Raw genomic sequence first — 25,146 nt, 5'->3', positions numbered from 1 at the left:
CCCCCACCTCCAACACATACCAGTAGCTGGTACAGCAACATTGAAAATCAAGAGTGAGATAACACACTCCTGGTCAGAAGGCAGTGAATTTGTTGAGTAAGTGGAACAGTAAATGAAAAGTTTCAGTTAAGGGACAAGGGAAGCTGTTCTATACCCCACTAAAGGTTGTGATGAAGAAGGAACAAAACCAATCCTGCAATCATTCAGGTTGGGGGAAACCTTTGCAAGTCATCTGATCCAACAACTCCACATCCAAAATAGTTTCAAAGTTACATTCAACTTCAAAAATCAACAGATGTATTTCTTCTGGTCCTCTCCCTGTGCATCAAAAGGATGATTTCACTGTGCTCTCTTTATTACAACTCACAGGACAGGTACAGCAATCAGATACCATTCCCCTCCAGACCCATCTTTTCAGGTGGAATGAACCCATTTTAATTTCTCATAGAATAGCTTGGGCTGAAAAGACCTCAAAGGAAATCCAGTTCCAACAATCACCTACCAAATGATTCAAGTTCTAATCTTTCTTTCATAAAACTGTTCTTGCTGTACTCCAAAAGCTTCTTGGATTGTTCATGTCCTGCCATGCTGCCCTCCCAGCAGATGTTGGGGTGACTGAAGTTCAGCATGAGAACAGCGCTTCCAAGCGGGTCTGTGGGCTTCCACAAGACCCCACAGATGGGCTTCACACCTCGAGTCCTGCCAGTTCATAGCTCTGCGTTACCACTATTGACCTGAAAGCAGTCACACAGACAGTTTGTCCCCTGTGAAACTATGCTAGCACAAATAACTAGTGTGATCTTCTTTATTTCACAAGCATCAAACATTGCAGTGAAAAAAAGAGTAGTTGTGTTTTACTCTCCAAGAAACAAGAAAAAAAAAAAAAAAAGCAAAAAACCACCATACTGAACATATGTTGCTTATGATCTTGGGTGGGGAGAAATCTCTCAACGCCCTTCTCATTCCTTGATGTCACAGAGCTTGCCAGGTTCTCCTTCTTCCCATTCACACCAGAGGTTGGTTTTGTGGGTTTTTCTCTTAGCTGAAATATACTGTATGAAGTTTTGACAGTCTTGACAGCATCATGTGTCATCCAAAGCTTTCCAGCACAAGCAAGAAAAAAATAGAAATGAAAAGTGAGTATAATTTCATGACTCACTAAGGGACAATTTGTATGCAAGCCTGCACAGTGCTTTTGGTTAACTCATCAAAATTTTACACCAAAACAAAGCTCCTGTGACTCTAACCTGCTCTCCAAAAAGCAGGTAGGGTCCCTGCATCACTTCTGACAGCTCTCCCTTAAAAATGAGAAGAAGAATTGCCTTGCAAATAGAATTCATCCCTGGAGGACATTAAACTCTGTTAATTTTGGTGGCCTTTATTTTTTATTTAAAATCTCACGTGCCTTGCTGGAAGTGTGGAATAGAGCCTTGTTGCCTACTTGGCTGCCCAGCTCACCATGCAAAGAGCAGTTGGCAAATCTCTGGGAAAAACACTGAAACACAAAGCAAGTCCACAGCATTAATACTGGAACCACATTATGTGATTTCACACAGAGAGGTTTTCCACAGACTGAGACCAAGTGGGCAATGCAGGATTTTCCTAATGATCACACATCTCTGAAGCACAAAAAGTATTAGGTTAAATCCATTATTGATGTGTGGCTATTTCAGTCTGTGACTCTGCAGTGATGTACACCTGTTAAATACATGCAATCAAACGCTAGCTATGTAAATGAATCTTGTCAGATTGAGTAAAAGCATTAGGAAGAGATTAAGAAGTCTCTTCAGGAAACTAGTAAATTAACTAATATTGAACAGAGTATCAGGTGCCTCATTAAGAATGTAGAGCAACGTTCCACCGTACTTCCTTTCACTAACTTCTAAATTTAACAATGTACTCAACAATTAAAATTCTCTCATTAAACAACTCACAATAACATACAATCTGCATTCCAGATGTCCAGTTCTGCTTTCAGATATGTACCAACACGACTCGAGTACACTGGGCAAAAGCGTAGCCAAAGTTTATCTCAAAAGGTTTAATCCCAATTTCCAGTGAAAGTCCAATTTCCAGTTAAGGTCAATAGAACAAGGCTTCCCTGAATGTGAGAGACAGAAGATAAAATCAAGAGACCACACACCAGCAAGGCATGAAGGACAATTACGTGTCCAGCACGCTGAACCACGAGCAATGCTGAGCCCATCAAGGCCTGGCTCAGCACTGCAGGAGAGCCAGTTTGGGGAAAGTCACTGCTGCCACACAGCCACAACTTGCTTACAGGTAATGTCTGCTCCAGCTGGCTACTGCAAGGACGTGTGGGTCTCCTGCAGTGCTGTGGTGTGCTTTCCTTTGGCCGTTGTATTTTGAGAGACACAGTTTTAATGTTTCACGTACAAGAGGTACTAGTTTCTGGTAGGCCTTCTTTTGCCAGGGCTGCCAGCAAGAGGATCATCTGCATTTCTGAAACCACTAAGAGTTCCAGTACATCCAACAGACTCAGCATACGTGTGCTTCTTGCAAGGCCACACTCGTGTCAGAAAAACCAACAGCAAGCAACATCAGCAAGTCTCAGCAGTTATCTACAGCCTGGGCTCCCCCCAGAGTGCTCCTGAACTGCCCTCCCAAACACATGCTGAACCCCGTCCTTACTGAAGGCTGTAGGCTCTCACATCACTTGATTTGCACCAAAACCTCGGGAAGTTGAGTCTCAGGGAACCACACACACTTTTCATACCCTTGAAAAGATGAGTGGTGAAATAGGAACTGAGTGGCAGTGCTTCCAGGCCTGTGCTGCCACCCCATGTGGGACAGGGCAGTCCCAGCCCACTCCAAAAGAAAGGACAGCACAACCTCACCCCTGGCCATCTGCATGGAGCAGATGCTTTGCAGGTATAGAACTACAAGTGATAGTCTTGCTCTTCCCCTAGGTGAAGACTCTAGTTCAAATGACAGAAGACCTTCTTTGCCTTTAAAAAGATTAAAAAGTAATAGCAGCTAATGAGTTCCTGCAGCATTCTATGCTAAGTCTGGTATTAACCAAGCATGCTGTAAAAACATTTATTCTCCATAAAGCTAAGGAAAGCAACCATCAGGCAAACTATCCTGTAAAACCCACAAATCCTTCACAACTCAATGTGTTTAATAACGGTACTTCACCCAATGAATAATACACAACAATGACTCCACTAATATAATAATTACTTTTATGCTTCCCAACTATCTGCCACTACATAAAGTAAAAGTTGGATCTTTTTTTTTTTGACAATTACCATTTCTTTTTCTCTATTTAGAAACAAATGTAATTACTTCAACTACAGAAGACAGAATTACTTCTGCAGCAGAGTCAAAACATGCATCAACACTCATTTTCTGTAATTATTTCACAAGCGTTCTGTCTGGCATCATTCTCAAATAAAAAGAGTTTTCAGAAGGGCCTTTGGCTACTTGATGAGTAGCGTGCAATCGCAGGCACAACTGAGGAAAAAATGAAGGAAAAAGAGAGCTTCTCACCATTCATTTAACCTTCTCTTTTGGTGTCTGCCTTGGAACACAAAGTAACTTCAGAGAACAAGATGAATCTGCTCATCCCCTCTCTTTCCCGCTGCAGCTGACAAACAGAAGAGTTGCCAATCTCTTCTATGACCGAGAGGTGTCAAAGCTGGGATATAAATACATACTGTGTACCCATGGCTCACCTCCTAGTAATTCATTATTGTAGCATCTTGAAAAGCGTGTTGTCATTAACCTTAACTTTTTGAAATGATCATTTGTTAAGGTTGTTGTCTAGACAGAAAAAATCCAGCTCCCAAATCCCAGGCAAATTAGTGCTCCCCAGAATGCCCATACCTAAAACAGTTGCAGAGTTAAACATAACGAGTAGAAACAAATGTGGTTTAGAGTAACCTTCGGAGGACAAGATGGAGGTACGTGACTGCTTCCATTAAAAGCCAGTAGTGTGAGCAGGGCAGTGAGCATCGCCGGCCGAATGCTTGGATTAGCTGGAGCTTTGCCTCTGCTGCACACTGCAAGGAGTGGAAGCTGAGGATTGGAGGAACAAAGCAGGAGAGAGGAGACAGGCTGCTCTTGACAGCCAGATTCCTCTCCTCTCTCATCAGTCTTAAGCTAAAATAAAATGTGACACGGGTATGACAAAAGGCTATTCCCTTCCCACTAGCTTCCTAGAGAAAAGATGTGCAGAAAGTCCTGTGTATTCTTCTAGCCTCCGCTCACACAAATCCAGCACCCTTCTGACACCCACAGCCTGACAACTCCTGCCAGGAGCTTTTATGAATTAAAAAAGAGTTATTTTAAATTCAAATATGGTGACACAGTTATTTTTATACTCCTCCGCGCTTCTAAGACAAACTTCGGGTCTCTTCTCTTCCCAAATAGATGCTCTGAGGCACGGATGAGTAAACGGTGCACTCCGCTTCCTCCCTTCATTCATTTTATTACTGATAGCCATTAGCAGCACAGAAAAATGTATTAAACTGAAGGGCTGAGGAGTCAGGAGTGTGTCCAACCTGAAGTAAGAGCAGCTACAAGAAAGTGCCACAGCAGCACATAATGCTAATGAGTAAAGAAGCAATGAGGTAGCTTCAGGTTTCAGCAGCGCTGAGCTCAGATCAGTGCCAGATTAGCGTTCATTTGGCAGGAAAAAATTAAACTTCTAAAGATAAATCTGTAGAATCACGGACAATTTGTAAAACGGTGTCAAACAGTTTGCTATAAATTTAAGGGATATTCAATGCAGCGAACAATCGTAAGATCTCCAATCCAGATAACTTGGCGGAACAGAATTTGGATGTTTCAAGAACCAAAGATGAATTTTAATGACTTGGGAGAAAATTGAGAAGGGAAATTGCCTTTCAAATCTTCTTCCACAGCAGTTAGCGCCTCAAACTGCCAGCGACTGTACCAGATGAAACCTCATTTTGCCTCATCTCGGGATAGCAGAAACAGTAACCGAGAACCCAGAAGAGAACCTGTGCTGCATTTTAATGCCACAGTCACTGCTTGGGTTGGGAGTCAGACTGAAACCTCATTTACCACAGACTTGTTTATTTATGTATTTAGAACCCAAACCAGATTACTTATTTTCACTACAACTATTTCCTTTACAGCATGCAGGGACAGGAAGGAAGCTGCTACTTTTGCTGTCTGCACGTCAGAGGCTGTGTTTGAAGAGCAAAGGAAGGCCGCAGCCTGCTGGCCCTGCAATGAGTCCCATGCAGGGAGCAAGTAAAAGGACCCTTAATACAGAGCAACACTCAGTGCTACAGACTCACTGAATGGGCTGCAGGCCAGAAAGAAATTGATCAATCATTTGTAGGGTACCGAATGATACTTACAGATTTTATATGGAAAATAGCTCCTTGGTACTGATTGACACAGAAAGTTTAATAGAAAGCTTCTGTATTTTTCCCGTTATACATTAAGCTTAACATTCCTACAATGGAAATGTTTTGTTGCTCCTGGTGCTGGAAGGGACCTCAAGAGATCATTGACTCAAACCTCTGCTAACACAGTACCCTACAGTAGGTCACACAGATGGACATCCAGCCAGGTCCTGGATATCTCCATAGAAGGAGACTCCCCAGCCTCTCTGGGCAGCCTTCTGCAGTGTTCCATCACCCTTACATAGAGAAGGTTAGTATCATAGAATCATAGAATGGCCTGGGTTGAAAGGGACCACAATGCTCATCCAGTTCCAACCCCCTGCTATGTGCAGGGTCACCAACCAGCAGACCAGGCTGCCCAGAGCCACATCCAGCCTGGCCTTGAATGCCTCCAGGGATGGGGCATCCACAGCCTCCTTGGGCAAGCTGTTCAGTGCATCACCGCCCTCTGTTCAACTTTAAGGCCACTGCTGCTTATCCTATCGCTACACACCACCAAGAAGAGCCTGGCCTCATCCATTTAACAGAACACCAACCGAACACCAGCATTTAGAATTTGGCAGAATTAGGAGATTCTTCCTCTTTCATGCAGCCTCAGCAACACTGAAAACAATAGAAGCCTTCAACCTTCGAGTTCGGTCACAGAAATGGTTGTGCACCTGCTTTTTGAGCGTGCACATTCAAGGGTGGAGAAGGGCAAAAAGTGCATTTGTCCAGTTGCCGAAGTTTGATACAATTTAATGACACTCTTACCACATTTTATACCTGCTTCTGTATTTATTAGTATTATATCAGTATTCAGGAACCCCGGGTCCAGTTCAGGTTCCCATGCACAAAAACACAGGACTGCAGTTTCTGCTGAGCACTTCTATGCACACATACAGCATGCACCACAGTCTCTATACAACACGCTGCAGAAGCAAGATGTCTCCAACTTCTGTTATTATAAAGAATACACTATATGGTATCAAATAATGAGATCTTCCACAAAGCTGCTACTAAGCAAGTGACATTGCTTAGATATTTAATTGCCATGCATTTTACTCAGAGGTTTTTTGCCCTTCCCCACACACACAATTTTTAAAGTTGAGGTTCTCAGGCAATTTGACCCGGAGTTATGAAATCGTATCTAAGGAATGTTGTAAGAGTTTGATTATTTGAAAACGTGTTGTTTTCCAGTGACACGCAAGGTCCTAAGGAGCTTAAATATAACCCAAAGGTTTTACAGATGACACAACCTGCAGGATGAAAAACCCCATTCCGTGACGCCTCATCCTCCTAGGACAATACCTGGAATTCACTCACTACACACCTGACACAGCAGTCAAAGCATGCAGGCACTTGAGAGCTGAAGGCTGGCACAGTGCTTAAAGAAAGCAGAGATCTGAGACTGTGCTTGGAGGGAGGAGAAGCTGAGCGCTTATTCCCATGAGGATGAAGCACCAGCTCAACTCTGAAATTTAAAACTACTTCTTCTTTCAGCAGAAGAAAAAGAGATAATAAAATTTAAAGAAAATAAAGGCAACAGAAGCAAGAGACGTTAATGTGGAAGTTGCACAGCACTCAGCCCAGCACAGCTGTATCTGCAGTGAACTCAACAGCATTCCAGACATCCACTGCTCTTCTCCACTAAATTCAGCACTGCATATTAATACCATAATAGCTCTGTATAAAAAAAATAAAAAATAAATATACGTTGGTACAATGCAATGCAGAGGCTGCCAAGAAGCTGTGCTGTTCTGAAGCTTCATGTCAAACCTCCCCTTATAAATGTCTCTCTAGTATGGTACATCTTGACACCCATATGTTGTCTCAGCAGTGTAGGAAACGTAAAGCTTTGCAGATCACACTGACTGGCACGGTTCCTGAGCTCCCACGCTTCCTTTCAAGCAGACAACATACTACAGAAAAAGGCTCCCTAGATAGTCTAGGATAATATTTTAGTATAAGTAGAGCTAAAATTATTGCGAGCTAAATCATTTGGCTATTAGCATTGCAGGAAGCTCAAAGGAATTGTTTGAGCTAATTGTGACCAGGTAAAGGGCACAAAGCTACATCCTCCTGACTGCAGCAAAGATGCTCCCGGTGCTCTATGGAGACAGGCAGGAGCAAATACCAGACCCTGTGCCATCAGCCCCGCAGTACAAACAAAGAGCAGCACCCTGAGCCCGGCACAGACCTGGCCCAGCACGTCCCACCACCTGCTGGCTCTCTTGGGGCTGGACTCGAGGACAAACAGGAGGCAGAACCAACAAAGCAGTTTTTAGCAGCCAGCCCCCCAACTTGCCTTCTGCACAGAGCACCCAGCACACAAACAAAACGCGCTCCCGTCTTCCTCTGCTGAATATCCTTGGGGTCATCACAGGGAAAAAGCTGTTGGTTCTACCACTACGGAAATGTATTCAGCCTTGAGGTGGAGCAATGCAGAAGAGAGGATGCATGTAGATGGCAGCCTGCAAGCACAGCCCAATGCCTGTGGTTTTGCACGGAGAACAAATCATCCATTTGTGACTGTTAAATACACATGAAAGCGTAAGCAAAAGGAAGGTTTAAAAACAAAGCCAGGCCAAATTTCCTGAGGTTGTACTATGCAGGGAGTGGCGAAACGGATAGATGGTTTCTGACTCCAAATTTTTCAGCTCTTTGGACCAGTGGTACTGTAACTGTCATAAAAATCACAAAAGCAAAGCAGAAAGGGTTTTTAAGGATAGACCTGTCAACACAATCTGGGAATCGCTCAGCTTTGCTGCCCAGAATCCGATCACGTTGATGTTCCTTTCGTGCTCTGAATACACAAGAAGGCAACCTGCAGCGGTGCAAAGGGTGCCCAGAGCATCTCACACTGTCCTCGTGCTCTCAGGAGGGAACAGATGGACGGCTGCAGGCTACAATTTGCTATTTTTCAGCCTGACTCCTTTGAGAAAGACCAATTTGAAGGAAATGCTGAAGGTGATACACCACCAGTGCCCTGCTCCTTAACCCAGGGGACAACCCGAGGTAGGATTTTTTTCACAAACCCTTGAAGGTATTTGGGTTTCAAAGCTGTCAACGCATTCACGTACATTATCTGAGCTATTTAATGATTCCCATGCTACTGTCACGCACAGTGTGGCCATTTTTGTCCTGCTGTGGAGAATACTGGAGATTTCTGCATGATGTTTATGAAGTCTGTGACTCGGGCAGCAGTTTAATCATGCCTTCTTGGATTTTTTTTCCCTTAACCCCGGGAGGATAACCTGGCTTTAGAGTTATTTATCTACCTTTATATTACCAGCAATGGAAAATACATGGTTAAACAGGCATGGGTAGAAGGGGGTAACTGTTAAGGTTTGCTGACAACTGGAAAGGTCTGAGCAATCGAATTGTCAATGGTTAAACAGATAAAAGTGACCGTGCCAAGTGGGACAGCTAGCTGAGGACAGGCGCTCCAGCAGAGAGAAAGCCATCACCGAGTGCAGGCAAGCTGTTTGCAGGGACCGGAGGGCATCGATTTCAGTCATGTAAGAGAAAACTCAACTCTGATTTCAGAAATCAGAGACAGAAGAAAATATTATTTGAAAGGAAAGGTTGAATTAGATGAAAGCTTCACAGGCAGAATTCGTTTAGAAATGAGGCAGAGACAGAGGAGAAAACAAAAATGCATGCGGATGTCTAACTCTCTATATTCTTATAGCAGCAATTGCATGAGATTTCTTTTATAAAACCCTGTCACAAGCATTTCAAATGATGGGCCATTCCCAGTGCAATAGCTGTAAGCCCTGAATTCCCCCAGCTGGTGGGTCAGAGGAATCCCCCACCTCCAATACAGACTACCCAGGGCAGGGCTTCGGCCACAGCACTGGGTTTGGGGTGCCTGGGCCACTGTCCTGTTCCTGAATGGCAGTGACAAAGAGTGCCTGCCCCGCAGCTGTCAGACCCTGCTTCCCAGAGCAAAGCTGCTGCTTTGGCTTGAAATACAAATGCGTGGTTCTACATCTTGGATGCAATGCCAGAAACCTCTGGTGCCCCCCCCAGGCTGGGCTGTGGCATCACTGTGCTCTAATGTCAATCATCCTATTACTCCTACGAGAAAAAATAATATAATATTTCTATAGCATTAGGAGCATAGTGCCTCATAATCTCTTCTTTTTCACTGTCTGTATGATTTCATATGTACTCCTGTGGAGACTAACACTTCCAGATCTGAAATTGAGGAACCAGGGGTTACTTAATTCAAGACAAAGAGATGCAGAATTATACACAAGGTTATTTTTCATACAGTGAAAGAGGGTAAGTGTATTGCAAAAACAAAACTCATTACCCGCTCTTTAAAATAATTCTTTTCATGAAGCCTATGTATTCCTGAGGATATTTAAATGAAGATTCAGTCCCATACCTACCAACCTCACCCAGCACTTTTCTTGTGCAAAAACTCCCAAGCAAAAACTTCAAACTTCTGCACATGTGCAAATGCTTCTGGTGGCCACACAAATTGCAAGTCAAACACCGCCAAGACATTTTGCTAGACAAACTAAGTTTCATAGAACATATGCAGACTGACTTTATATTAGCTCATTCCTCTGTTATCCGTGTCATCTACAATTAAGACTCTGGTATGCTCTGTGTTTTTTATAACTCCTATTACTTTCTCTTGTCCGATGCATGGGAAAACAACATACCTTACTGCTGTTAAATATACTCTAGGGTCAGATTCTTAAGGGCATAAATGCTGGGCTACAGCTGTACGTGATGAGCCTTTAGACTTCTATCCCCCAAAATGAGCTCGTGCCCTCCCAGAAAAACAAAAAGGCCTGTGACTTGAAAACCATTTTTAGAATGTTTTTCAGTACAGTGAGAATATCCCCCCACTCCTCTCATGTTAGGTTCTTCCATTGCACTTTTGAAAACGTACCCTTTGTTTAACACATCTAAGCAGTCATAGAATCATAGATTGCTTAACATATCTAAGCAATCATAGAATTGCTCAAGTTGGAAAAGACCTTAAAGATCATCAATAGTCCAACCTCAACCTGACCATCCTTACCCCAACTCTAACAGCCCTCTGCTAAATCATGGCCCCGAGCACCACATCCAAAGGGTTTTTAAACACATCCAGGGATGGTGACTCAACCACCTCCCAGGGGAGCCCATTCCAGTGCTTAACAACCCTTTCTGTAAAGAAGTGTTTCCTGATAAAGAATGCTCTGCCTTCCCCTCTCTCAACAGTGCTTGCTTTGAAAACCTCCGCATTCTACTCCCAAGGGACCCCCAGTGTCCCAGAGAAAAGGCAGCAATAACACAGTGATGCTGCCGACGCCCCCAGCACCCGGGTGCAGCCCTGCAGTGCAAAGAGCACTGCCTGCAGCCTGAGACTGCAGCCCTGCCGTGCTGCAGCAGTGCAGGAGCTTTGGGAGATTCAGCTCCTGATGGGCTGCAGCGTGCTGTATTGGTTGTACACCTGTTTGCACAGAATGCGATTCCAGCTCTTTTGCACTGAGGTATTTGCTTCTGTGGGAAAAGAAGTAAATATTTGCTCTGCTGTGCCAGCTGGATCAAGGGAATGCTATACATTGCCCAAATCTTTGAGAGGCAGTAGGAACAGGCTGGCAGAAGGCGCGTATCTGCACTACACATGCACAGCACAAATTGAAACCAGCAGCGACTGAAAACAGCTTTGGAACAAGCAGGAGCTAAGGCAGCACACGGAGGACTGAATTTTACTCTGTGGGTTTTAGGTCAGGTATGTCAAAATTCATCTCTCATGTTTGTGTTTCGTGATCTCTTCAGAAGAGTGGGACAGAGATGAGACTTAGAGAAATTGAGTTTTCACATAGGAAAGTCAACAAATTAGGATGATTTAGAAGAAGGAAGACCATAAGCTGTGGAGGAATGAGGATCCACGCTCACAGTCACCACGACACATTCATTAGCCCAAAGCAAGTTATAACACCTCACATGCAGCAGTGATTTGACTGGGCATCACATCAGTATTTTAATGTCACTTGTATCAGACAAAGCTCAAAAGCATTTGGGCAGCAAGGTTATCCATCTGAACTGGCATACCAGGCGTTTAGCTCTGCATCAAAGAAAAATAAGGAGAGGCTTTCAGGTTCAGTTTTAGTGACAACGGGATTCTGCCTGGGATGAAGAACGATGTGGACCTTCTTGCAGGGGAAGGTGTTATGAATGTAAAAATAAGCACTGTATCAAAGTGACCCATAAAAGAAGAAGTGGAAAGGTTTGCTCCTACAGGAGCTTAACAAATAATCTGTCCGAGAATGAAGCCCATTGGGAAGAACTGGTTATTAATATGTACAGCTTTGTCCATCGCATACAGTATTTGGTACTTGAGATTGCCTTTGGTGCAGCGTTCATCGTCTTGTAGCTGATGTTCCACTTCTTTGCCTCACTCCCTTCTCTGTTAAAAATAATTCTGTATTAGCAATTTACCTATTACAAGCGTTACTGAACCAAATGCACTTTAAAAATTCCATGTTGGACAAATAGATCACTCTAAGACTTCATCTTCAAAGTGATGGACTTCCTTGATAAACAGCCTCATCTTTCCAGCTCACCAAATATTTTCATCACCCTTCCTTTACGCACAAATCAGCTTCTGGGGATCTAGATATGTTTAAGGACTACTTCCCTCCTGCATATTTTTCATTTTCTAGTAAATGCTGGAAAACCTTTCAAAGTGCCACAGGGAGAAAGCTGTTATGTTAAGGTTTTCAGATTTCGTTATTTTGGCAGTTGTGGTCTTCACATAAATCCCTTTCCAATGGGTTCTGCACCAAGATTTTAGTTTAATACTTGAAGGATTATTGGCAGCTAAGAAGAGGATTTGTGGATGTTGAATGAAGAACATTGTAATAACAACTGTCAGGCTGATTGTGATGCTCAGGCCTGTATGCCTCTTCAGCAACATTTGAATACTTTGATATGGTCACAGCTATGGCCTACCTGAATATGCCTAGAGTCAAAAAACAGTCTACTACTTCATAGTTTTTAGAAGAACAGCTTTTATTAAGTAATGATAAAAAGCTCTTATAAGCTTTTAGCTTGTAGATTAAGTTTAAAGGAGTTGAAAGCATGTCCTTTAACTTACTTTGAGCCCAGTGGAATAACAAAGAATTAAGATGGCAACAAAGCTTCCACCCCCTACCAATCCCATGGCAGTCACCTGCATCATAATCCAAAGACTGTGGAGTTCAGGGTCTGCTTCTCCACCTGTGAAATGCAAACTGAGATACAGAGGGATTTTGGCACTCTGCGAGGAGGGAGGACAAGTCTGGTTCACTCTTGGCTTTGTCATGTTCAGATGCCATAAAATAATGGATCACAGAAACATCCATGAACAAAAGAAGCGGTAAAAACTCCATACAAACAAACAGACAAACCCACAGCTCAACTTGAATTACATTCAAGCTCAACCAGGGTGAAAAGCAAACGAAAAGGCAAAGTATTTATGAAGGTAAACACACACACAGGCACAAGAAAGGCTCTGTACTCTCATACTCCATCTGCTGGCTCTCCTCAGTAGGGCTCAGCTGTATTTGTGTGTTTGGTTTGGGTTTTTTAATTCTTTTTTCCCCACTTCTCTCACAAGCTGGGCACCACCCCGGCTGATAGGGCTAAGCTGGAGAGCACTGAGCAGGAAGGCACGCTCACCTCGAGATCTCAGTGTCCAGTGGGGAAAGAAGAAAAGGGTAAAACATTCATGGCAATGTAAAACAATTGGAAATATATGGAACAAAGCACTTCCTATATGTTTTACAAACATCTCAGGGTTAAAAGCGCAAAGTGAGGCTAAAGATGCAGTGTTCTATTCAGTTCGGCCCCTACCTTGCTTTTGTGTTACATGCTAGAGCATCTAAAAAAGCCAATTAAGGTGCCTTTTATTCTATGAAATGTTTAAAATTGGGCACTTTTGGTATACAAACTCTAAGCGTCTCTCATTGTTTGGGTGCTTTTTCATGCAGACTCGCGTACATCAAAAACCGACCAAATCAAAAGGCATTTATTTTTCAGCTGCCTTTAGAAAAGCAGAAAGAGAAGCGTAAGCAGGAAGCAGAAAGCAGCATTTGTCCCAGGACAAAGGTAGGTTCATGACTACACAAACACAGAGCCTCATGAATGCTTTGCAAGAGCGGGGTCTCTCATTTCACAATATGAACTGTATTGAGAAGAAAAACAGCCTCCTCTCTTCGGTCACTCCCCAGTGGAAGCTCAGTGCTTCCCACAGGCACGGCAGGAACACACACGCAGTGTTATCCGTTCCAGTTTCCTCCCACTAACCGGGCTTTTCACTCTCGTATAAAGCGACATCTGGAAATGATCATCTCATCGCACCCTCAAAAAGCCACAGAAGCAGTAATAATATGGTAATAAGGGATGAAATTTTATGAAAGATGGCACTTAACTGAAGACTAAAAGACACCGTGCAATTTAAATAAATTGCTTTTAGCAGGGGACTGAGTGACAATCAGGAAAAAAACCCACTCCTGGCCCTTTTTCTGCAAATTGTGGGCCCGATTTTCAACTGGTGTAACATGGTGACGTTGGTACAGCAGTGAGGGTCACACACAAACCCTGAATACCCTTCTGTGAAATGGCACTTTTAGGATCATGCTGAAGAGACCCTCAAATTGAGGATGCTAAAACGAAGCTGCGTAAGCAAAGCGGAAAGAAGCCATCAGCATGCCAAATACCCACTTGTTTTGTTTCTCTCCCTTCTTTAAGTGAGCTGAAAAGGGAGAATCACACCATTATCTCTCCCTCTGCATTTCTGCCTCTTCAGATCTGTCAGTTTGGGGTGAAACCGGGATGGGACTCGAGAGTCAAGGAATATCGAGAGTGTCCCAACACGGCTGGTATGGAAACAGGTGCCAGGGAGGCTCCGTTCTGGTGGGAAAAGACATGAGATCCCATCACCAGCAAGATCTCCTCCTCTTACCATGAAACCCTCGTGCCTGTTTGAAAGCCATCATCCTCCTGGCCAGCCAGCCCACTCAGCATGTAGTGCTATATTCAAATGCCATTATAGAAAGTCATTAAATTTAACACCAACAGCACCAAGCGGAAACAGGGTGATGTGGAAATGAATAACTAGACTTCATACTAATAAATAACAATAAAAAAACACTTCAGGATAACAAACTGCCTTTGCAGATAAAATGAAATAAATCCCTAGAATTTAAATCCATCATAAGTAAAATCCCTCTGGAACAAACTCCAGACCAAAACCCTATCAGGACTGCCTCTACACTCACGAAGGTATTTATGCAGACTAAGATAAGGGTAATCAATCCACACGCCTTGGGACAAAAGCTGATCTCCCGCAGGGTCAGGATAAAGAAATTTCCTCACCACATGTGCCCTGATTCAGGGCAACAGGAGACACGTTTTGCTAGGCTTGGGAGCTGCTAGAAGCAAGCCTTAGATTTGTGCCATGCTGATGCACTCCTGCAGTAAATCCCAGCTTTTCCTCTGCACGCTATCATTTCCCAACACACTGAATGTACTGCCTGAACTTTGGCTGGCCTGTGCTTCTCAAGCCTACCTGGGTAACCTGTCATGCTCCAATTTGGCTCTTCAAGAGTCCTGTACTGTGAAGCATCCTGCTTCTCATTTCACCATTTAATTACATCCCTTTCTGCTCCCAGATTCTTTCCGTTCCTTGTAAGTGATCGCCTTGTTATAGCCCAGACAACATTGTTGGTTGATGTTATTTTCCTCAGTTCTTTTCTAGTAACCATAATTCACAGTTAGATACAATCAATCCTCTGTTCTCTGAATGGTGTCACTCTACTTTGACCACACTTCCACAGCTGGTGCATCTCTAACCTGATATTGGCAGCTCCTCCAAGAGCCACCTTTTGCCTGGGACACCTCTGGCACCAGCAGCCAGCTGCATCTCTGCAGCACGAAGACAAAACAGAAACACAACTTCTTCCTATGGAGCTCTGCTCTTCACATTGACACCAGGTCTGCACTGTCCAGGAGGTCTGAATGTGCACATTATGGGCTAGAAGAAATTAAAACCTGACAAAGACAGATGAGTAAATTGCACCACTGCAGCACGCCCATAGCCACAGAAGGCATGTCATCAGGAAACACTATGCCCTTTCTTTCTGTTATTTAAAGGGTAGATGCTGTCCTTCTACTCCCCAAAAATTAGGAAGTAAGGAGGGAAAAAGGACACACCAAGAAACATGCGTTATCTATTTAATCAGTTTGACAGAGAAAATCATCATCTCTCACATAAAAGGACTTAAGCTGTTAAGATGAAGTCCCTATCTTTCAATAACACCATCAGACTGTTTCCAAGCACAAACTGGGGATCAAGGAAAAGGAATATCATATTTCGGTACGTCTACTCTTATCTCTCCAGCTGCCATGCCAAAGGCTATTGAGGTGGAATGAAAGCAGAGTTTCAATCACCAACAAAACGCTGCAGCTCACGGACAGAGTCGCTAAAACAGGTACAAGTCCCACAGGCTTTGCGGGATCCACATATCAAAACGCAGATGTAAGATTGTGCCATCCTCAGCAGCTCACCTGCAGGGCTCTTTGGCTCTTGGGAACAGAAGCTATCAAGAGAAGAACAACTCATTTCATTGTGCTATACAAGCCTTTGTTTTGGGGAATTTAGCAAAAACCAAACACAAACAGAACATGTGCCACTGAGGCTTGTGCCTTGTCTAGTGCAGCAAGAATAGAAAGCCCCTCACAATATTTACCAATAAAAACAGACAACAAGTAACATAAGTAAGATTTTCTTTCACTGCTAATGTGTGCGGGGTTTTTTTCTTCTTGTTGTTTGCTCTGTTTTCTTTCTTTCAAAGTGTTTTTCAAAAATCTGCATTCCTGCTAAATAAGCATCTATTTTCCCAGTTGTCTACATTTAAAGCTGCAGAAGACAGTGGATCTAAGAATTAACATTAAGTTCCCTATCCATATTAGTTACAAATTTATGTTCCAAGGGAGGACCCTGGAGTAACTCCAGATTGAATTAGTGAGTGAAGCAGTGATTTTAACAATACCCACACATTCATTGCCCAGGACTCTTTCAAATCACCTCAAATGCCACATGGGTGGTTCTTTGACCCACGTATCAGCTATTTTTTTCTAGTGTTTCTGTAAGCTTGAAATGGATTAAAGCAACAGCATAGCAATTCCAAATGTTATTTTTCAACATCAACAGGTAATGTTTCCCATTTAAAGGGAGTTATCACCTTAAAATTAAATACAAAATGCTTCTGAAAGTGTAAAAATTCAATGTTGGCGGCCTTACCACAAATTGACTTTTTGGTTGCTCAGTTCACTCAGAAGATGGTGCTGAACAGATCATCACTGGGAGCTGTGTTCAGACGTATTATTTTGACCCTGTTATCTCCTTTCCTATTATTTTGGGGGAAAAACCTAATATTTTATATCATCCTTTCCTCTAACTGCCCCTCAACCCTGTGTCTGGTTTTAACCTCCAGCACACTTTCGCTCGTCCTCGCTCCCCACCACACATCTCTTCCCCGTGACAGCCAATCCATTGCCAGACCATTTAACCTTCTCCTGCCCCAAGTCAGGACCTATCACGGCCTACGGAAACAAATTAAAAATTGCAAGGCAACAAAAAATAATCATTTATTTGCAAAGGCAGGGTTTGCTCTTTCCCTGCTTCTTCCTGGAAGGAAGCTAGGTAGGACTTACTTCTCAGTATCATTTCTAAATGCCAAATATAAATGAAGTCTTGCAATACTGTCCTCTGTGAAAGCGAGAGCACCACCGGTGGGACGATGGATGCCCAGGTATACCCTGCTTATAAAAAATCAGACATTATCCAGTTTAATAAAACTTCTTTGTGTTTATTTGAAGCAAGACCTTTCATAATTAGTTCTATGGATTTCATTTAATGAAAACCTTTTAAAGTCTGTGTAAACACGTTCCATTTACTGTGATCAAAAATTTGAAGATCAGGGATGATCCTGATAACAGCTCTGTGATGGTGTGATACCTTCCAGGCTCATGCTGAGCGCTCTGGGGAACACTAGCTTTGATGCAAGACCTGCAGTCAGCTAATTCATTTGTCAGTGAGCTCCCATCGCTTGAACTGAAGCAAAAAGAAAAGCCTGATTCTTCCCAAACCCTGTTGTCATTCAGAGTTGTAAATAAGAACAAGAATCTCACTTCAAGGTGTGCCTGAATTCTTAGCTTCCCCAGCACATACTCAGACTCTGAGCACACAGCCAGACCATGCCGATGTGAGAAGATGCACAGGAGATTATTTAGTGAAAAAGACACTGATCCCATGTTCAGAATGTTGCAAACTTCCATTTATGGTGACAAAGACTTCTTGCAATTTAAACAACTAAGTAAACATGTTTTTTCCAGTATAAGTGATACTCTCCATTAGCACTTCCGCATTCAATTTTGCTATCTGTATTAGTGGGCCTGATGAACACGTTACAAACAACGTAAAACAGGACCACTTCACCACTTACTGATGACATACAGATGTGTAGGAGTTTGGCACTTCCCTCCTTGCTGAGAAAACATAATGACAAAAGAAAAAACGCCCTGAAAAAAAAGTGGCATGGCTCATCACCGAACTATTTAGAAAACAACAGCTCTATTTCAATTGATGTCATTCATTGGGTGCTCTGAGGAACACCAAGGAAGTAGTGCTGCTTTCTTGATTCAGTACATTTCTGAAAGCCTTTACAATGAAACTTTTGTGTAATTATACTGGAAATAGGCTATTTTGAAGTCCGAACACCACATAGGAAAATTGAGAAATACCATATATTTTCTTGTCTATCATTTCAGTTAGCCTTTTCTAGAAGGCGTACATCTTCGGACAGTGGGGAGGTCTCTTCCTTCCTTTCAGTCCATGTTTAGATAAACATCACTACAAGTTCCCCCACCCTGTGCCCTAAACAAAACATAAATGTCATCATCATCAGTCTTAACAAGCTCTAAATTGCAACGTATATTAACAGAATGACCTTCTCCAGTAAGATTTTCATTAGCAAACTAGGATGGAAAACAGTAAGTAGCACCACTTAGCCAATTTTAATAGATTATCTACATCATTCTTTATGACATCAGTTGATACTCAGAGCAAGAAATTAAGCAATTTGGGATCCAGTACAAGCCATCATAAAGCACAAAGTTAACCACTTTTTTTTAATCCTGTATTACCTAAAAAGGATTACCAGACAGGTTTGCATGTTTGGCTGCTGCAGAAACTTTGCCTGCAAAGCTGCCATGTGTGAGCAAGAAACCTAACCTCAGCATGCCATAATTCCACATGTAAATGCACCGTGCCAGGTTATTTCTGCTGAAGGTTAGAAAATTTGATGACAACATGACCACAACACTAGTGAATGAGGACAGCTGAAAGCTAGTAGCAGAGCACATGCCCATTTCCCAAGGAGACCAGCAGGACATCCATACCACTGAAGAAAAGCCTCCAAACATCTGTCTTCTGCCAATGGATAAGTGCTGAATATAGCAAACACTTACATGCCAAATCCTTATCAAAACTTCCCAAAGAGACACCAGATGTTTACTGCTGTATAAGTCACACAAAAAGCAAAGGCAGTAAGGATGTGCCCCCAGCTCTGCCCTGCACTCTCAACCTGCCAGGTTTCCTTGGCAAAGGAAGAGGATGATGCTAGGGATACTCATGCTGTGACAGTGAGTGAGGAGCACCGATCTTTATTTCCCTTAGTGATTCATTTATGAAAATGGGATGAATAGCCAATATACCTGAAACATGAAGAATGTGATCCTTTAGTTCTTACTGAAAAGGCCAACATGCTTTGGAAAGAAGGTAGATTTTTCCTATCCTAGGATCAAAACTGATCTGTTCCGATATGAAAGGCAAAAGGAAGACACTGCTCAGTGCTCAAATAGGTTTCTTTGTCATAAGTGAGGGGAACAATCAGCACAATCAAATAGAATACAGAAATGTATCTTAACAATTCAGTGCTTACAGCTTATCCCTATTGCACTGAATAACCAACACTGAACTGCTGCTACTTAACAAGAACATATATTTTGCTATAAACTTGCAGGGTGAAAATTTGATAGTAGTCAAGTCCTAAGATCTATTTGCCTATTGGAGAATCAGTTGAAAAGTTCTCATTTGCTTGTCCGTTTCAACAGAAAGCAGACATACACTGTAGAAGAAAGTCTTGCAAGCAAACACACTGCATGAATATAAACAACACTCTCAACCATTTGCCCATGGATGAAAAGGCAAAATATACCTACAACACATCAAAATTCATAAAGTTAATTCAGATCTCCAAAGAAGCACATCTACAAGAATGAGAGGTGGAGTTCCATCTGTTAATGCATCAGTAAGCAACCCAAAGCATCCACACAGTACTGGAAAGCAGCAGAAACACTACCTGCACATTTTGTCCTTGTTGTGAGTGGTGGTCCAGGTGGTCCTGTGCCTCCTTCTCCTGGGCGAGTCAGCAGCACTCTGATCTCATACTCCACATCTGGATCCAGATGCCACAGTTTGTAATTGGGAGAGTCTACAATGTGTGTTTCTGCCCAGTTCCCAGTGGTCGTCCGATACTCCACCTCTTTCAGTATGATGGGCCCATCTCCGATGATGGAGTTGGCGTTGGGTTTGATCCACAGGTAGGTGGCTCCAACAGCCAGTAGCTCAGGAGGGGCAATAGGAGTTGGGGGTTCTGGAAGACAAAAAGAAATCATGAGAGGCCTGAGGTCGTTTTGTCAAAAGGATCAAATGTCCACTATGTACCTGTAAAGCAAGTCTGCCCCCAAATCTTTTGTTAGTTACTGAGCTTTTCCTGTCTCTTACCAAATCTTTCATGAGAATTTATTCCGTTACAGAAAAACAACAACAAAGGCATTATATTTGTTATTGCCCCTTGTATTAATGCAACTCATAGCATTACCAATGCAGAAACATTACTTCAAAAATACAGTGCCTACAAAGCAACTCCTGCTGAAAATATAAAGCAGTCACACATTTAAAAGATCAGAAGGTTTGTACTTATTTCCTCCTTTATGCATATGCATAATGGCAGTCAATGTAACACAGGAGGAGGAAAAGAAGTCTTAAATAACACAGATTGAGCATACCTGTGTAACACTTAAAATGACACAACTAGCAATGAATGGAAAACTCAAATCACTTGCTCATTCTGTAGTTTTACTGAGGCAAACAAACATGAAAAATAGGATAGATTTGTAACGAAAGCACTGGCTATTTGTCTGAGAAGGCACTGCAGTTATGAACACTGGGGATCTTCCAGTGGTCCTTCACTCCAGACACCACTAAAACTGACTGAGAGCTTTGGTAGCTCAGAGCTAAGAAAAACAAAGGCACCAATGATTGACTGTGAAGTTTGCTTAACTTCATGAGCAGAAGTACTCAAATAAAGACTGCGTGAAACTTGGAAGAGTGCCTTGATGTCTGAGAAGCATCACGAGGAACCCAGCTGCTGAACACAAGCTCTGTGATAGAAAAGCAAAGATAAGCACCAATATCTCAGCAGCACCCTGTGACAAAAGCCACTGATGGTCTCCTGAGCTTTGCCTGCCAGTCTGTCTAACTCTGGTGTCAGGGTGTAAGTAACACCTGGGTACTGGAAGCTACATAAACAGGGTATGCTCTGTGGTTTTGAAAACCCGAGCTGAACTGTGCAAGATTACGAGCAATTTCATTAATTTCATTTAGCTTTCGCTCTGCCACACTCTAATGTGGTTTGCCTTCAGCCCAGAGGACACAAACCCTATTCTCTTGTGAGAACAAGGTGACAAAAAGGACATTTCTCTCTCAGAAGAAGAAACGTATGACTGTTACATCATAACATTAATTTTAGAGCCCTATGGGAGTTATTCCATGCCCCACAACCCCTACAGCTGATTCCTCACAGAGCCCAGAAAACAGCAAGAAGGCAGAACCACAGGAATGGGGAAGAAAGGAGTCGGAGCACTCCAGGATGGGAGGAAAAGAGCACTTTTCTCCCCCTCCCCCCCCTCCCGAGAAGTTCTGCAGGTTAACATCTGCTCAGTGAAGAGAAACAAATGCACAGAAACCACTATTAGACAAAATTACCAGCCAAAATGTTACCTGATTTCACCTCCTCTGGCTAACTAATCACAATGAGCTACGCTATCTGAGATTGATTGCATCAGCTGTGCATCGTACCTCCAAAAAAGCACCAGTATGAACTGTAATTAAAACAGGTATCCAGCAAGAACATAAACTGCTGTCATGAGCTAAATCTTTGCATGACAGTTTGTTTCTGCTTTTGTTCTGCAGTGCTCCCCTACCTGCAGGCAGATTTTTGCCCCCCGATATGAAATGTCAGGCTGATTATGTTTTGATGCAGTAAAGTTATGTCTCCAAAAAAAAAAAAAAAAAAAAAAAAAAATTGTTTACAAGAAAGGAATGTTGATACATTTTCATTAAACATCAGATTATTATAAATCTTAAATTGTTTATTGCTTGTTTCTTGGTGCAAGACCATTAAAAGATAGACTTTCTGATTTTTATTCCCAGTGCAAAAACGACATCTTGCAAGTCACATTACAGCTGAACACAAGACAAATGAAATATTAAGCATCACTCTCCTGGGCTGTAGATACTTCAACAACAGCATGATCCAGGTTACTCTGGGATTTGATTGCCAGTTAGAACAGATTTATGGGCCTGAGTTTAATTAATAGAACAGTTTGTCCTGCTAACCAGACATTAAAGTCCTGTCTAGCAAGTTTAGAAACTAATATTGCCAAAGCAATTTAAATTAAGACGACATCCAGCATTACTTCACTGTCTGCTTCAGGACAGATCTAAACTACCTCCCCTCCACCTCTGCCAAAACAGGGATGATGGTTTCCATTTTCTTCTACCCGTTCATTTTTGTCTCTCTAGGAACATTAGAGAAATACACATTGCAGAATATTAGAAAATTAGGAGCTGAAACTGTTGCTCTCATTTTCCAAACTGGAGAAGCAGAGATGAGCAGCAGTAGCTGCGATTTTTCAAGACTCAATAACACCTCACTGCACATAATGGGCTCTTTCCTACTGGCACCAACTGGACAGAAAGCTACTTTTCAATATCACTCTTTGCCAACTTATTGCAAGCGATCTAAACAAGTTATTCATTATTTAGCACAACTAGTACATAAATAAGGACCATTTTTTGGCTATTGTAACTAAACGCACTTGTCAGCTACAGATGACCAGCCTCATGCTATCAACTTGCTTTTGTAATTAAAACCTCTCTGCAACCTTGATTAAATAAACAGGGTAACAGATTGGGTCTGTACACATGTAATTGTGATCAGCAGTATTTTAAGCCTCATTTGATCCACCCAGCCAGTATTTTATATTGCAAGCTTTGCCCACCATGTTGCTCCCCTTCAGCCCTTATCCCTCTTCCCACAGATTCTTCAGGGAAGAGCACATCTGGAACTGGGCTGCTGCAATTGGGACGGCGTCTAGCCTGAATCCCAGTCCCAGGAAAGACACAGAAATAAGGGTCCTAGATGACTTCTTTCAAGAAAAGAAAAGATATATGTCGTACAAGCCCAAAATAGAGTTACTGAACATGCATAGCTTTTACCCTGTGCACAAAGCAGTTCCAATTATGCAGTCCGTATCAATTTTGGAATTCAGGGTGTACTCTTCCCCTCTCTCCCCCCCGCCCCGTAAGAAGAGGAAACACTTCACATACAGCACCCATTTTCCTCTTGGACAACTGCTTCTGAGTATCTCTCCTACTGGAATATTTCTCCATGTGACAATTCTAAGTAATTGCTTTAATAGAGCTCAAAGGGCTCCAAAATGAGGGAGAGAAAAGGGGGTGAACCAAGTGCTCTGCGACAAAGCACTGGATGCAAGATGGGTGAAAAAACTTGGAATGAGAACAGAGGTTATGTTCTATACCTAGTTTTCCAGCTATCTGTATAGTTCAGTGGTAAAACACTGTGAAGTGGACCAAAAGATGGAGAAAGTCAATAGAAGTCTGCTAAGCTCTGACAGTTGGGATCAATCACGAAGGAAAAAGATATTATAGAAGACAAATTATTTGTTTGAGTCACCTTCACCACACGACTTATTTATTTTTTTCTCTCCCATAAAGATGATGTACTGTTAGTAAGAAAATGTTATGTTGGAAAAAACCAACAAGCCTGTTAGAAACATGGCAGGAAGCAGCTGGTCCATCAGTCCTTGGTAGACGTCTCAACAGTTCTGGAGCTTTTCATGGAAACAAAGAGCTCCCAAGGAAAACATGAAATGTTACAGATTTTGATTGCTGCAGTGGAAGAAACTACAATTATCTGCATTGGAGGTGCTGGGTAGTCCTTTAAGTAGTAGATCAGTAGATCTTCGATGTATAAGCAACTGTAAAACGGACTAGATTGACTATCATTCAAGTAAAAGGCATGTAGTTGCTCTCCCAGCAGTGTGACAAATACTCCCCAGTCAGCAATGACTTTCATCTCGGAAATGCACCCAGAGGTACATTAAGATTATTTCACAGAGTGCTTTTTCTGAACTCTTTTTGCCAACTTTAGCCCAACTTACCTCTCACATCTGAAACCTCCGTGTGAAAAAGCAAGATGAGATTGCTGAAAACTAAGCAGCCTGTTCAAAAGCCAAACAGAACTGAGGGAAAAATTCCCTGTTGGCAGAAGTACACGATGAAGCAGACGTGGCAAAAAATGTTTGAAAATACAGTTGCAAGAAACATGCTCAGCCTAACTGGAACAAAGCTAAAGCCATTAATTTCATTATCCATTACTAAATACAAACAGAAACCGCTGCTTATATTCCTTAAGGAGATAATCTTAGAAGAGGTAATACCTGCTGGGACAACCAATGAGCTATCTAAATGTTGCAGTGAATGTCACTTCATTAATTCTGTCTGAAAGGTTGTATCATCGTTAACAAAACAGAGATGCAATTCCTGAACAAGTCCTTGCTAAACGCCTCTTTTAAACCACTACAATCCCAGATGGAAAGCAATGATCTCCTAACTAAGAAAAAATCCTGGGTATGAAGCTGGAAAGGAGCACAGCCGCGATCCTGCTGTATCAATCCTTGTGAAGGAAGACTGAAGTTCCACCACCATGACATCTCCGATCTGTCCAAAGGAAAAGGGCACTCTCTGCCAGGAGACCTTTAGAAACACTCCAGTGTTCTCCTGGGCACCAAAAAGGAACTGCCCAAGAAGCTGTCTCAAACTCAGACGTGAAAACAGAAGAACATTGGAGGGATTTTTTTGTTTGTTGGTTGGTTTGTTCTAAGTCAGTGCTGCTGATTTCTATAATAAAGTAAAAGATGCTCTGTGCCAAACTGGCGCGCTTCTGTCGTTATTTTTTGGGGGTGCTGTTGCAACTGGATGGATGTTTTTTGCTTTTTTGAGACTTCACGCAAGTATCTCATGACAGAAGGAAATACTTCTGTGAACAGCTTACATCAGTTACAAAAGATTCAAGAAAATTAATTGACAAAACTGAAACCATGGAATGTTGCTGCTTTTTAAACAGGGATAGAAGAGGCTGATCTTCTGAGAGTAAAAACAAAGGGAAAGTGGTTGATTCCTTTGCAGGGAGTTAGTGTAAATATTGGCAGAGAACACGTAGGAACACAAGATCAGCTCTACCTGATCAGCCCAAAGGTGCATCACACCCAAAAAACACTCCCAGGTCTGTATCTAGGGAAGTGTAAGAACAGGAGAATTACACGTTGGATTTCTACAGCA

The 25,146-nt window shown here is 42.4% G+C and overlaps 1 protein-coding gene across 8 annotated transcripts in view; it reads right to left on the bottom strand.

Moving 5' to 3' along the window:
* PTPRT (protein tyrosine phosphatase, receptor type T) overlaps positions 1-25,146 on the bottom strand; it is a 432,923-nt gene that overhangs the window by 194,779 nt on the left and 212,998 nt on the right. For all 8 annotated transcript variants that reach the window (XM_004946992.5, XM_040650803.2, XM_040650804.2 and 5 more), the window contains exon 7: positions 19,799-20,092. In XM_004946992.5, coding sequence (XP_004947049.1) covers positions 19,799-20,092 — 294 coding nt within the window. The remainder of the gene's footprint in view (positions 1-19,798; positions 20,093-25,146) is intronic.

Source organism: Gallus gallus, chromosome 20 (genome assembly GCF_016699485.2).
Source record: "Gallus gallus isolate bGalGal1 chromosome 20, bGalGal1.mat.broiler.GRCg7b, whole genome shotgun sequence".
NCBI classification, from domain to species: domain Eukaryota; kingdom Metazoa; phylum Chordata; class Aves; order Galliformes; family Phasianidae; genus Gallus; species Gallus gallus.
Note: the sequence above shows the minus strand (reverse complement) of the source record. Positions and strands in the feature narration are given on the sequence as shown.